This window comes from Buceros rhinoceros, unplaced genomic scaffold (assembly GCF_000710305.1).
Source record: "Buceros rhinoceros silvestris isolate BGI_N320 unplaced genomic scaffold, ASM71030v1 scaffold33349, whole genome shotgun sequence".
Taxonomy (NCBI): domain Eukaryota; kingdom Metazoa; phylum Chordata; class Aves; order Bucerotiformes; family Bucerotidae; genus Buceros; species Buceros rhinoceros.
The window spans coordinates 8,000-22,351 of record NW_010432654.1 but is presented as its reverse complement, the minus strand read 5'-3'; the positions used below and the strand labels follow the sequence as shown (position 1 = coordinate 22,351).

The following is a 14,352-nucleotide window of genomic DNA, read 5'->3' as shown; positions in this document are numbered from 1 at the left end:
CAGTTCTTTGTGTTCTTCTCTGTCTCTCACATTCTTACGTGTCAAGATGGTGTAAAGTTGAATAAAGTACAGAATTTCTTCTCAAATGTTGACAGACAAAATTTTGTTGCTTTGTCTTAGCTTCATGTTCATGCAGTATTACCTTTGTTACCACTAACAGTTTAAGGTAGATTTCATAGCTATAAGTCACAGATCTGATGTATCAGGACCTTGATATTAAATGCTTGAAGGAAAATCAGTGTACCTGATGAAAGAATTGTTTTAATTATAGAATGTCAAATTCTAAGCCTAAGCCCATGATACTACCCACAAATCTAGCTTTTTAAAAATGTTACCATTATCGTCCTGTGAACAACCTTTTCATGTTTACTCTCATGTTTTCCCGATACAGGGCTGGTGTCTCCCATCAGTGTAAAACACAGAATGAATTCTTCAGTTATGAAGTTTATTTCAGTTTCTTCTCCACACACTTGCAACATGAGTAAAAAACATGTTCCTCAAAACATACTCATGCAACCAGATTTCCACGCTGTGAACTGGAAAAGGCCATCAGTAAGCAAAGGGGGCTTTGCTGCAGGTCTCCATGACTCGCAGGAGTCTGACTATGAAAGCCTCATTCAGGAGAGACAGTATCAGTCACAACTCCAGCAGCAGATTCATGCAAATGAAGAGCTGCTAGGACTGTATTCTGAGGAGCTGGAGAATGACAGCTTAGAAGAAGATGGCTTAGAGGAGATGAGTCTTTTAAACTCAGAAGGAGCTGAGTATGACACAAGTCGATACGCAAACGGAATACAGAAGAGTGGCAGTAATGAAAGGTAAGGCACAGGGCTTTAGTAGATGAGTAGAACAGGTCTGACACTTTAACCTTATGTTCCTCGGAATATAGAAGACACCATCAAGAGCAGTTTATATTGCCAAAGTTCCATTCAGAACACCTACAGACATGGTTACACACAAAGATGTACTGTTCCATCTTAAGCACGTTCATGATTATACCCACCTCCAGCATACCATCAGCTGTGGATTACGTTGGCTGAAACGGCAGCGGAGCAGTAAGGTGGAAAAGAAAACACCGCTCATGAAGCCTGTAGGGTCCCCACGCAGTGCCTGTGGCGCTGTATACAGGTGCAAACACTACCTGCCTGTTTAGCTGCCCCTAAACCAGGCAGGCAAGAAGATAGGAGGTGATGGGCAGACACGTGCTAGCCCCTACTCTCAAATATTTCAGGCAAAGCTGATGGGGGATCATTTAACTACAGTTTCTTCTGGTAAAGTCTTATTAAATGTAGCTGCCCTCTTAGGGCTGGCTGTTGATGCAGAGCTGCAGGCAGGGGAAGGAGCCCAGTGACTGTACTGCTCTGTGCAGTGGGCACGACAGTACCCGGCAGTAGGTGCTGCTGCCCTCTCAAACAGGCGACCAAACTGTCAGACCGTCGGCTGCTGCACAGCTCGGAGATTGTGGGCTACACGGTTTCTGGAGCTGGGCTGTGAAAGAGGACCAGAGAGAAAACAAGAACCAGCACCAACACGTCCTCTTTTCACTCCTTACCAAGAGAGCCGTGCTGAACAAACCACGCCACTTCCTGTAAGAAAACTCAGAGGCAAAACTTGATGGATTGAATAAATGCAGTTTTTCCCTCTAGCAGTATAAATCTAAAGTTAAAATTTCCAGGCTTACTGTCGCCTTTAAATATTCTTTAGAAAGTGGTAACTTGGTACCTAAAATAAAATTTAATTTGCTGTCATATTCATAAAAGGTTTAACACTGTATAAATTGGGAATAATTCTCAAGTTTAAAGGGATTAAATTAAACCTGAAGCAATAATAATGTGCAGTTTCAGTTTAATTGTCTACTTAAAATAAAATGGCAAACAAATGCAGGCTAAATGATTAATAGCGTACTTTTATTCACCTCCTCAACTGGCAAAATGGCCAGTTATTTAATATTTTATCATGAGTGCAAATGATGTTAATTGTACTAGAAACATGCTCTAATTTTTAGTAATTTTTTTGACTGAATACTATGCTGAATGTGAGGCTCTTCATTAAATGAAAATTTAATTTTATTTTGTTTGAACTTAGCCTAGTAAGTGCTCAAACACAGTCCATTAACTAGAGCAAATATCACAGCATATACATATGAAACCCCCTCTCTACATCCATTACTAACCTCGGAATTTGAGAGGAAATGCTGCATCTGTTGCCTACGTACTCCACTTTTTGTTGATGAGTACAGAGTCCATCTAACCTTTATATCAAGTTGGGGAGAGGAATAAAAGGTGCACTTTTTGTCTGCAGATGATTAGAGATGAAGGAGCTCTTCACACTCATTTTGTTCCTGTGCGGTGACCTGGCCGGCGTAATCCGATTGAGCTGCTGTGCACGCATTTCAGCACAATAGAACTCTGTAGCATTATTCTTTGTTGTTTGAATCACTGCAATTATACCACATATTTCTGTACTCGTTTCAAAACATGGTCACCTATTTCTGTTCACCCGTGGTGTATGACAACTAGGAATAATAATGTTTTCACCGGTGTAAATCATCTAATCTCTCATACACAGGACACCACAGCACCGATGCTTACTTGAAATTAAAGGTGTTGCTAGAGAAGCAGATCATTTTATTATTAGGAGCCACTTGAAATACAGGCCTGGGCATGTTACTAATTTAGAAAGGATGAATAAATGTGTCCTGGAAATGTTAATATAATTAACTATGCCACAGCTTAGAGAATCCAGCAGATCGGTACATTTCTTTTAATAGCAGCCGAAGAGTCAAGCAGGTTTCAGTGCCTCTAGATGTCACTCTGAAAGGCTCACCGTTTGTCAGCGCCCAAGAAACCAGAGCTGTACTGCTGGTCTGACTAAGAAAAAATAGTGTTGAAAGTTTTTTTCTCCCACTCCTTCCTCCTGCCACTGCCTGCACGTCTCCTCGAAACCTGTTTGGATTTGGCTCCTGCAGTTGGTTTTCTTCCAGTTGGATCAGACCAGAAACAGAATTAACTGTGGGTTTTTTAAGTCAGACCATCTTTGTTTGCTTTATGACAAGTGTAGTTCAGAGAAACAATCTGGATACTTGTTCAAAAAACGACAAACCCACAAACTTTTATGATTTCTGGTTTTCTACGTTTATCTCAATTACAGCCTTTTTTGAACAAGAAGTAACTTTATTTCTATATATTGAGACATCATGTTGTTTCATAGGAATGAGAAGAGAGAATAAAAATACAGAGTCATAGGCTATTCTTGCTCCAAGAGTTTCAAACTGACATTTGAGAGTACGATTTTACCAAGAATATCACGTCTATATCACACAGCAGTGTCTGAAGAGTGAACAACGTGTACTGTCTTTTGTAGGCTACATCATTGTAAAGGGAACAACAGCAGCAGTACAACATATCATTTTGTCTTGTGGTTGATTCTGGTAGTAGTTATGACTTCTATGCTAAATCTAGGATAAACAGTGTATTCTACTGTGATCTAAATGTTCAATTTATCATTCATGGATAATGACCATTAAAAATTAAGAGGAAATCCTGCCTAAATTTTCTACCAAAAAATGTTTAACAAAACTGTTCTGATCCTGATCCCACCAAAGGCCACACTGTATTCACTGAAATAACTCCACTGACCACATTTGCAGGAAATATCTTGGCTAAAATTGCACTCTGAAATAATACAGAATTTATACAATTTATACATAAATAATACTTTTTTTCTTTTTTAAATAGGAAACAAGAGTCTGTGGACAAATATTCCAGCCTAAAATACAATCCTAACTGGAAGAACACAAAAGAGGCAGCAAAATTTTTTGCAGCAGAAAAAGCATGTCATGTTGCTGGAGGAAACAGCGTGGACTCATTTTACCTCCATTCCAGTGGTTCCCCAGAAGAAGAGAATCGACAGGAGGCAAAGTCACAAGATTTGTTCTCAGAGTTTGGTACAAAATTACTAAACTTTCATGAACCCAGTGCCGTGGTCAGCAACAAACCTTTTAGGCTACATACCAAAGGGAAGGAACCTGCTGATAGCTGTCACTTCAAAAAGAGCCCCAGTACACACGGCAGTTCTTCTTCTCAGACTCAAGAACATCGACCACAAAGAGCAAAAAAAGACTTTGTGGAAAAAAATAAACAGACTTTAGGATTACGTTCAGAGAAGATAAATTCCTATCTTCAGTTACACAGTAAAAAGCAAGAAGTTCTTCAAGAGCAGGTAGGTGACTCTGGCATGTTTTCTAACGGGTAATCCAAGGGCTGTCTAGTGTAACGGCATGGCTGCACGGTCAGCTTTGCAGAGGTGAGGAGATTTACAGCCTGGCATGCAACTGATAACTTAGGATTTCCAGTGAGAACCGTGTTCACTCTTTATGGAATGATGGACCAGTCCTCGGTTACTCATAACCCCAGTGGTGGCCTTGTTACAAGCCTGGTGAAGCTGTGTATGGTTTGGGCTGTGAAGCATGTCACGGAGGTGATCTCTCACTAATTTTTAACTTTGACGCTAAAAAAATCTGCCTTCCTATGGGATCTACAGGGCATCTTATCAGTGGTTCTTTTTTGCAGCCTCTGATTTTTCTCTGCTTGGCCAATACTGATTGGGTAATGGTATCTCAGCTAATAGAGTATTTCGAGTTTTACTTAATGCAGCAAATGCAAATTGTTTCTAAGCAGCAAATGCAAATTGCTTCTAATAGCAGAACACTCACTAATTTTTAACTGCAGCAGGAAACCTGCATGTCTCAGCTTGGCTAAAAAGCTGCATTAGTGGTTTTCTACCTACATTGATCATAACAAAAAAGTGTAAGTGACATTACAATGAAGTTTAAGAACGAGAAAACATCTTGTGGTCATATTGCTCTTGCTTATTGCTGTCATTCAGGAAGGAAGGAATATCCACATCATGTAGGATATTGTCACATAGGAATATACAAGAAATATGTGTTCAGTTTGGGTGGCGAGACCACCCTTTCCCCCCTACATGCTTTCTCAGCCGTACCAGACCTTACATTTGAAATCAGCCAGCAGATACCAGTCACGTACAGTACTTGGATTTGAAGGGCCAGCTCTCTTATCATTGACCGCGCAATGTCAGACAACTTGTATTAAGGATTAAGTGGAAAAGCAATTACAGTTCCTAATGAACGATTATACAGGAGTTTGTTGCTTTTACTTGCTACTTATTAAGCATAATGGGAAGGTGGGAGTCATTGAATCACTCCACAAGTTGTGGCATAGAAAATTCTTAACTTGCAAAACTACAGAGACTTTCTGCTTTAAGTGACACGTTTTCCAAAGCTAATGAACAGTTGACACAACATTAGAGGGCATCTGCTGACTACATTACAAGGAGTGTAGCAGTGGACAAGCTTTTTTCTAGCAGAGCTATTAAGAGCACTTGTTTTTTTCAGTTATAATTTGGTTGATGGTAAAAATAATTAGTGTAGATTGATGCTAATTAAAGCTACGTTGATATGATTATGTTTACTATTTGGGGAATTCTGAAAACATTTCATGTTTAAATATTGCAGCCAGGGATCAGGACTTCATTGGGTAGACGTTATTCAAAGATATGTAAAAAAAAAAAACCACAAAAAATCTGTTAAAATCAGAGCTGTGTTCTAAGATGAAGTAGCCATGGGGCCAGCAGAGCGGTGACATGGCAGAAGCCAGGCAGCATGCGTATAGAAAGGTGTGTTTCTTTCCTCAACATGCTGATAGAGCCACAACAACATCACCACCTCCTGTCAGCTACCTTTGCATTTGCTGCGGATAGGCATAGGCAAAAGCACTTACCTCTCTTGTTCTTAACTGAGACATCCGTTGCTCCATTCTGCTGGAGGTGAAAGAAGGGCTGATGGAAGCATCTTGTTGACCTGAGCTGGCCCGTGAGCCAACTTCGGTCACCTCACCTGGAAAACTGTATTGAAAGTGCAAAACCATGAAGTATGCAGAGGAGCAAACAAGCCTCATCGAACACGTGGCGATCAGCTGTGTTCTGAATACTGTTTTTCCTAAACTGGATTCTTTTGAGCTTTGCAGGATGTTGAAGCTGTTTTGATTGATGTGAGCACTGTTGGCTCACTGGTGCTGTGGTAATGAAATAGAGTTTACATTGAAGTAAGTACTTTGCGTACAGCTTTTTCCAGCTGATGTAACATTAGGTAAAATATCTGCAGCCTCCTTCTTGCAAGATTTACAGTTATTCTCTCAGACAGCAGGCTGCTTGTACCAAAACATATCGTAAATTTGTGTTGATCTGTATGTTTACTAATTTATATAGCATCTTATAAAGCATCAAGTTCTTTGCAGCATTGCCTGATTCTTTAAGAACCTGATGATGAGTTTCTTTGAGAGACAGAAAGAAAGAAAGAAAAAGGGAGAAGTAGCGGCCCAATCTAGCTCAGCTGTACTCATACTACGAGTTGCTTTCCTACCTACAAGCCCCTTACTTCAAAGCAAGGAACATAATGTACAATTTTTTAATGGCTCTAGACCAAGGCACTCAGACTCTCTGTGCACTGCGCCTTACCTCAGTGTAAACACCTAATCAAGATTGCCTGCGCTTCAACAATAGCAGCCAAATGCAATTCGAGAACCACAAGCCTTTGAAGTCCTCACTGCAAAGGCCGGTTTTCTAGTCTGGGATAATGACATGCCATGATTGCTGTCTTTGTTGTATCTTTTCAGTAGAGAAGCAATTACGGGCCTCAATTTAACAGAATAGGCATTACACAGCTTATGATTCTCAAAATGCAATTTCATTTGATCATTTTCTCAATTTGATTGATATTAATAGAATAGTTCACAAAAAATGCTGGCAGAGGTTGTGTCCTGTTCCTCTTTCAAAGAGATAATGTAGAAGTATGCTTTACCTGCCCAGTAAACTATCAATCCAGTGAGTCAGTTGGTTCCACCAAAAACATCCTACTGACTGCAAAGCTGTATCTATGGACATGGTTGTGTTGGATGATTTATGAGGACTCTGAGCTAGAACTTAACCACTGTTGCATTCCTTGTCCCCCCAAATCCCCCTGAACATCAAGGGGTTACCATAAACCAGAAAATGTTACAAGCAGAAAAAGTCGCACTGACCCCCTCAGCAGACAGAAGTCTGTCGGTCTGTTTTACGCTGGCTTTGCAAACCTGTGCAATGAGACAGTCTTTGCAGCAGTAAAGAGACCAGGTTATCATCACTGGTAAAAACCCAAGATCTTCAGAACCAGGACTTCAAGCCAAGTGGAATCATTGCTGGCAAACCTAGTTACTCTCACTGTACTGCAAGTATTGGAAGTAATTCAGGCAGACTGTTTAAATTCCCTGCTGTTCACTTAAGACCGGAAGCTGCATTTCTGTGAAGCACAAACAAGATTTTATGCTGCTGTCCTTTGTGAGAGATGTGTTTTATATATGGAATTTCAGAATGAAGGAGGAATTTTACAGGGTTGCTCATTCCTTTTAAATGGGAAAACACTGGCCTGGTCCCAGTTTGGCAGCAGTTCCTGCTTTCCACCAGTAGCACAGTATGCCAGAACATTAATCATTGCAGCGGAGGTCGAGCTAACAAATCATCATCTTGGCACCAGGAGTCAGGATTCCCCAGTGCTAAAGCTTTCGCCAAAACAGTCTGCTCTATATGTGGATTTAATACCTACCATTAAGTAGTTATTCTGAGTGCATATGTTATGTAGTGATTGCAAGTGTTGCTAACAAAAGAACCCTACAGAGCTGGGAACATGAAATGGAGGATTTTAGCGCTGACAGAGATTAAATGGGCTGAGAATGGATTCGTATATCCCCTAGAAGGAAAGCCCTGTCTTTTCTCAAAATGGGCAACACCTGATGCTCTAATTGGAAAGTGATAAATCTTAAATAAACTCCAGATTTAGAGTATGTCGGTTTAGTTCAAGACAGTGGTCCTGGTGTGCTTAAATTCTGAAAATGTTTCTTATCATTAAAGAAACTGTTATTATAGTCATGGAGGACCAATACTACACCTAGGTCTCTTCAAGGGCCCTTCTGTCAGGACAGGATTTGTTATTTCAAAAAGCCCAAACCCGAAGCCTTACAAACGCCACAAAGCCAGACTGCTCTCTGTACCATGTTAGACTTCAGGACACAGATGCTTTTCCATGTACTCTCCACTGTCTGACAAAAGCTGACTTTTAAAACTAGTTTCCATCATGATACTCATTCAGCCGTATAAAACATTTTTCTAGTTGTGAGTGTATTCAACAGGGATGGCCGGCTCCCTTCCTCCCTCATTTTTAAAGGAGCAGGTGATTATGCACTCCAGCCTTTTCAGGCCTGTCCAAGGCACCACATCAACACGTGTTCCAAGTTCAGTACATGCTCAGAACTCAGCTTCATCGTAACCTGCACAGCTTTTAAAGGGCTGTCTAAAATAAGAATGCTGTCCTGAATTAGAATCAGAGAACATGATGTAATCTGGTCAAAATATTAGTTAATTTGTAGAATTCTAAGAAATACCTAAATGAAAGGGATTGTGGCACCAAACTTCCTCATACACTTGTGTATTGTTAATCTTAATGAATATGTAAAATAGCAACCTCTGAAACTCACCCCACTTTTGATAACTTCTTTCAGGATCACCAAACCGAGTCCTCCCAGAGAAACAAAATAAAATCTAACCGGAGTCTCAAAGGGAGAGCATTCCCGGGGAATGACAGCCAACCACCACCAGGAAGACCAGCAGACCCAAAGCCATGGCACCGCAGGCACCACCACATATCAGAACTTCAGGCTGCTCCCACACGGGCGGTGGAGCAAGACGACAGCAGTGCACTGCAGAAAGGGCTGTGCCCAAGTCCTTCTGTTGGACCCAACACTGATACAGCAGCGAATTCAGATACTTGCTTAAATAATTTCCCAAATTCACGACATTTTGTTATTCAGGACTTTACCACATCTACCTATCCTTTTCATCCAACATTACATAAATCTCACCCGACAGAGGTTATATTTCCAGCATGTACCTGCAAGGAGAACAACAAATATCAGCGTGATTCTCCAAATGGACTTCCACATGACCAGCAACATTTATACAACCACGCCACTGTGCAGCTTTCTGCAAGAGGTAACAGTACCAGTGGTCAAGTGCATCCAAATGGGAAGAATATTCCATCTACTTTTAATGCAAATTTTCAAGAATTGCTGAAGGATCAAATATCACTTCAAGACTGCAAAAAACACATTTATGCGGATAAAAGGTATGAGAAATATTCTATCAGTAGTTTATTTTAAGGATGTAAGTGTTGAAACATTTTTATCGTAACACTATGATGCCCAGAAAAAATTGAATTGGAGAAGAAAATGTTTTGAAGTCCAAAGTATAAAATAATTTTGCTACAAACCTGCCACTATAGATTATAACTACTAACTTAAGCTTCATGAGAAGTGTTGATTTTTAAGTAAGATACTGGAAAAGGATTGTCATTTAAAGGCGGTTTTCATTTGCTTAAGCTAGCTTTGCATCAGGCTGAAAGTTTCTCCATCTATAATTTTTCCATTTATTTTAAAGTTTTGATACTCTTGGGTGCAAGAAAAGTCAGTCGTTTTGAAATACCCATCTTTCCATCTTCACAATCCCAGTATATTCTCTGAGGAAGGATCGTTCCATGTACTGCTTGCTTACTGAGCTATCTGCTATATACAACTAAAGATTCTTATTTCCACCACCCCCTCTTTCTTCTTTGAGATCTTCTCAATCTCCTGTTCACAGTTCACCAACAGCCCTTGGTACAACCTCCCAATTGACAGAAAGGATGGAGCAACATCTCCAAGGAATCACTTGTTTGACAGAAGCTCACGTAGCTGACAGGCACCTTTTCAACATACTTCCACCTATAAACCCTGAGGCAGAAAGTGGTTCAGAGGTAGATCCAGAGAGGTGTGAAGGAAATCAAGTGAAAACAAGACAAAGCAACTCAGAAAAGTATTTCAGTCAAGTAGAAAAGCAAAAACAGCCTAAAGTCACCAAGAAGGTAAGTGAATAGATGTGGATTGGATGGGTTTGCATTTCTATTTCCCCCTCTAATATTTTTTTTCTTAATCCTCTAAAGATCCTAAGAAAGGAATGGGGACTGAGAAATATGTCATCGTTACAGAGAGCACACAGACACACACTGACCTGCCCAAAGCATCAGAAAACAAACAAAGGTGGAAACAGACACTGAAATCATGTCAGTCAGAAGAGCAAGGCGGTTCGTCACCAGCTCTCTCTGGGTCACTTTCAGTCTCGATTAGCTCTAAGAACACACAGAGCAGTGTTCGTCCTTTGAGTTATCCAATGATAAAATGATTTAGAATAAAGCTATTTGTGTAAAGCAGCAGGTAGCCAGGCCTCAGATCTGAGCAAACCATTATCCTGGTCATGCTCATTTGCTATCCAACTCAAATCTCTTGGTTTCCAAGGAAATCAAACTGAACAACAACAAACTTAGAGGATTTCTAAAGCTAACGGCATAAACATTATTACAGGTCTCCTGATGATCCCATTTCGGTCCTTATTAAAACTCGGTCCTTTTGTCTCTTCTGTGTGTCCAGCTTCATACTGTAACCAGTTAACACAGATGTAGTGGAACAGCATAGAGATATCCCTGTGTGTCCGTGACAAATGAAATGTTAAAGAAGTTAGCTCCAAGTCTCGGGGCAGACAAACTAAGCTGGAATAATTCCTTATGTGTTTCATCTGAGAGGCACTTTGTGTATTGCTGCTCGAATGCCTCTAAGAAGAATTAGCTGGATTATGATAGTAACTGAAGGGCAGATTTCCTTCCCTGTCTGTTCCCCTGAGTTCAAACCATTGTTTCTGTCCTGTATTTTCAGTAGCTTTCTCACGCTTCATAGTGAGGAATGCCACAGAGAATAAGACTGATTATGTCTCACAGACAAACCAGCTTTTCCTAATAAACAGATGCAGTCATACTCATCGCCTGGAGTGAGAAGCCCCGGGTTTTGTTGCAGACAGCTAAACGATGAACTCTTCACAGTTCCTTAAAGTTAGGTGTAAGCATATCACAAAAGTATAGGGATAACTGACACAAAGACAATTCAAAGAGAAAATTCAGTGCATGGGGTTAGTTTCTCTGCAGTTGAGTTTAGCTGGGACGTGTCCTTTGAAGAAATGCACATTTCATTTGCATGTAGAAATTTCTTGGTATTTCTGCATTATTCTGTGATTGAAGTTACTACAGAGTTGATCATAGTGAGTTTCCACTGACAAGTTTTTAAAACGTAGGCCACTTCTAAAAATTAATCTATTGTTCTTGGAAGAGGTTAAAAAGATTCTGGAAGTATTGGGGTCCTTGTAGCAATGTCCTGAAGTATTGAAGTGTCATCACCCATCACTCACCTTCTGTATTCCCTGTGCACTTGTAAAGCTTTTGCTGTGCTGCAAGGCATGTATTTTTCAACTGTCTGTGAACAATCTTCCATTGAAGTTTCGAGAACAAAGAAAGGCCACCATTACTAATATCGTTTGTGGGGGTTTTTTACCACTAAAATCAGGTGCTTTTTTCTGCTGCTCTTATAACAGTTTCATTGGGGTTTCATTCTGATAACAGGCAAATGGGTCCCTTTAGCTGTTTAAAAATAAAACTCACAATAGATAATTTTTGACTGAGAAAATACTGTTTTGTGATTTGGAGGAATGTCGGTTTCCTACCTATATTCAAAGGAAATAAAGAGTAATTTGACTTATGCAATTAACTCAATCTTTTTGGTCACTTACAGTCCTTAAAATGAGACTTAAAATGCCAGAGGTAAAACTGAGATTGTAAGTTGAATCCTTCTCTTATCTTGGGTTTCTGCTACAAGACTTTAATTATGCTCTCCATGAAATCATACAAGGGAAATCTGTCACTGCTGTTTGCTTTTCAGCCACATAGCTCAAAACCCTACATAAATCTGGATGTGAAGCTCGGAGGCCTTGGACCTGACTATGAAGCAATCAAAGAGAAGGTAAGCAGTCCCTGTGCCACGATCTGCTTTTCAGTTGTGTGAAGTGAACTCAGGCAGGAGAAAATGACAAAGAAATCACTACTAAGAAGCAACTTATGTTTGTCTGGTGCTTTATGTCCTTGACTCCAGGTCTAGCTTGAGGTCCTAAGGGGATATGCAAACAGAAGGAAAGCAACTGTATTGTGGATAATTTTAACTCTCTGATTTTGTAGTTCCCGAAACAGAGTAGTTCACGATTCAACAGGGCTAGTTGCACATCAGTAAATTACACACTTATGTGACTGAGTTGCAGTGTCATTCCCAGTGCAGAAGGTTTGCCTACCCTTCAAAGCGGAAGCGAAGAAGTTGTATAAACACTAGAAGAAGATAGCTGGATGCACACTACCCTGTTGAAATGGAGGCAGATTGTTCAGAGCAAGTGTCTAATAATTGCTACCATTTGACCTGTTTTCTGCTGATAATCAGGGTCTGGCAGCAGCTGTTTATCTAAGGTGCTGCAAACTCCATCCTGCGTGCTCTGAGACCCTATTAACCTGACAGCAGGTCCTCACATGGCATTCTTCAAAGAAGTATTGTAGGACAGCAGGAAGGAAACCTGGTAAAGTGGTCATCTCTTTGGAGTCATTGAGAAGCCCCTGTATTCTCTTCCCCTTAGCCATAGGTGACACAGATTAGAAATCTTCAGTTGGACTGGGCAGAGTGGTGCATAGCCCAGAACTGTGCATTTTTTGACAGCATCATAACCCTTCTGGAACATGGCATGCCACTGGGGTATCACTGCATTGAAAGGAAGTAATTGATATCGACTGATAACAGGGGCAAGCCCACTGCTCAATTTGAGCTCAGTGAGTTACTAGAAGTATAAAGACATAGAATATCAGTTAGGTAAATGAAACATGTCATTCGAGGCCTTTAAGTACAGAGGTTTTAAAAGTTGTTGCAAAAGCTGACAGAAATTAGCCCAACCATTTTAGCGCTGAACGGCTATATCAAAACATTCAGAATAAAGATGCACCTGACACGTTTTTGCTGAGCTCTATCCTTGATACGGTCCAAGAAAATGCTCTTAAAAATGGAAGGTGACTAAGAAAGCTGTGCCATTTATCAGGGATTTACTGTTGTGTTCTGCTCAGGAATGATCAACTGCGTCGCCAGGTTGAACAGCAGCAGAGGTGTAAAGGGAAGACTCCAGTGGAAAAAGTGTTTCACTGATGGATCCACTGAGACTTTTAATTAACCATACACTTTTTTTCCTTTTGTCAGAAAGAGAAGTTAAAGCAACAAAAGGAATATGCAAAGCAAATTAAGGAGCGCAATATAAAAAGCATTTCTTCAGTTCAGAGGTTACCTACAAAACCCCAGGTCGTACCTTCAGTGTCAAGACAGAAGGTAAGAACGGGGATCCTTTGAAACACAGGCAAGGAGGGGTTCTGGACTCCACACAAAGAGAAAGAAAAGCATAAATTTAACTCACAGTAGGCTAAAATAGTTTCTCCATTTTGATTTTCCTTTTAACAATTCTGAGGACTTCTGCTGTCATGGCACCATTCAGTTTCCATCCTTGTCAGATAAACCTGCAGAACGCCCTGCTATAAGATACAACTGAGGACAAGAGCTTAAGGAGACTAAAAAAAATTGTTTATAAACTTAATAGACTCATGTTGGTTTTTAAGAGAATAACACTGCTGCAGTATTTAAGTTGGCCTCCAAAGATAAGTGTCAGAAAGCAAATCTCCTTGAGATAGGTTATTTTGCCCACTGCAGAGGTCTTCTTGCAGTTGCCACTGAAGCATCTGGTATTGAACACTGTCAGGAACAAAATCAGGAATTAGGAGAACTATTAACTTGACCCAACATAGAAACACCTGAATTTTCTTGGAAATACCCGTCAGGTTTTCTCTTAATCAGTTACCCAAATTTTCATGTTTTTAGGCACTGGAATATGCTAAGAAGATTCCTAAACCAAAGACTTCCACAGCAAGACAATCAGATGAAGAGGTGAAAGAGGAAAATGTTCTGCCACAGACTTTAAATGGCATCAGTTTACCTCAAATTGAACCCTTCGAAACTTTGCAAAGTAGACACGAGAAGGAGAAGCGAGTTGTAGCTGCTTTCAGAACCCTTCATATCTTATAAGTATTATGAAATTATTAGAGATATCTTCAAGGCAAAAATGTCTGAATTCTTTATGAGCGATGACCATCCCATACTGATTCACCAGTCCACTGAACTACAAAGTGGCTTAAGTTTAATTAATGTTAAAACTTCAGAATCAGTTCTACTATACCTAATTCTAAAAATGTGAAGAGTTGTATATATAGCCTTTTAAATATGATCATTTCTGTTGTTTTTTCTTGGAAATCAA

General features: G+C 40.1%; 1 protein-coding gene across 1 annotated transcript; it reads left to right on the top strand.

Annotated features, from left to right (window-relative positions):
* The first annotated feature begins 423 nt into the window (after positions 1–423).
* On the top strand, positions 424–14,123 carry LOC104488732 (chromosome unknown open reading frame, human C11orf63). Its single transcript, XM_010143849.1, is given in 8 exon segments — positions 424–818; positions 3,738–4,250; positions 7,052–7,178; positions 8,613–9,277; positions 9,748–10,009; positions 11,907–11,987; positions 13,251–13,376; positions 13,920–14,123. Coding segments are annotated over 8 exon segments (2,373 nt in total).
* Positions 14,124–14,352: the final 229 nt, after the last annotated feature.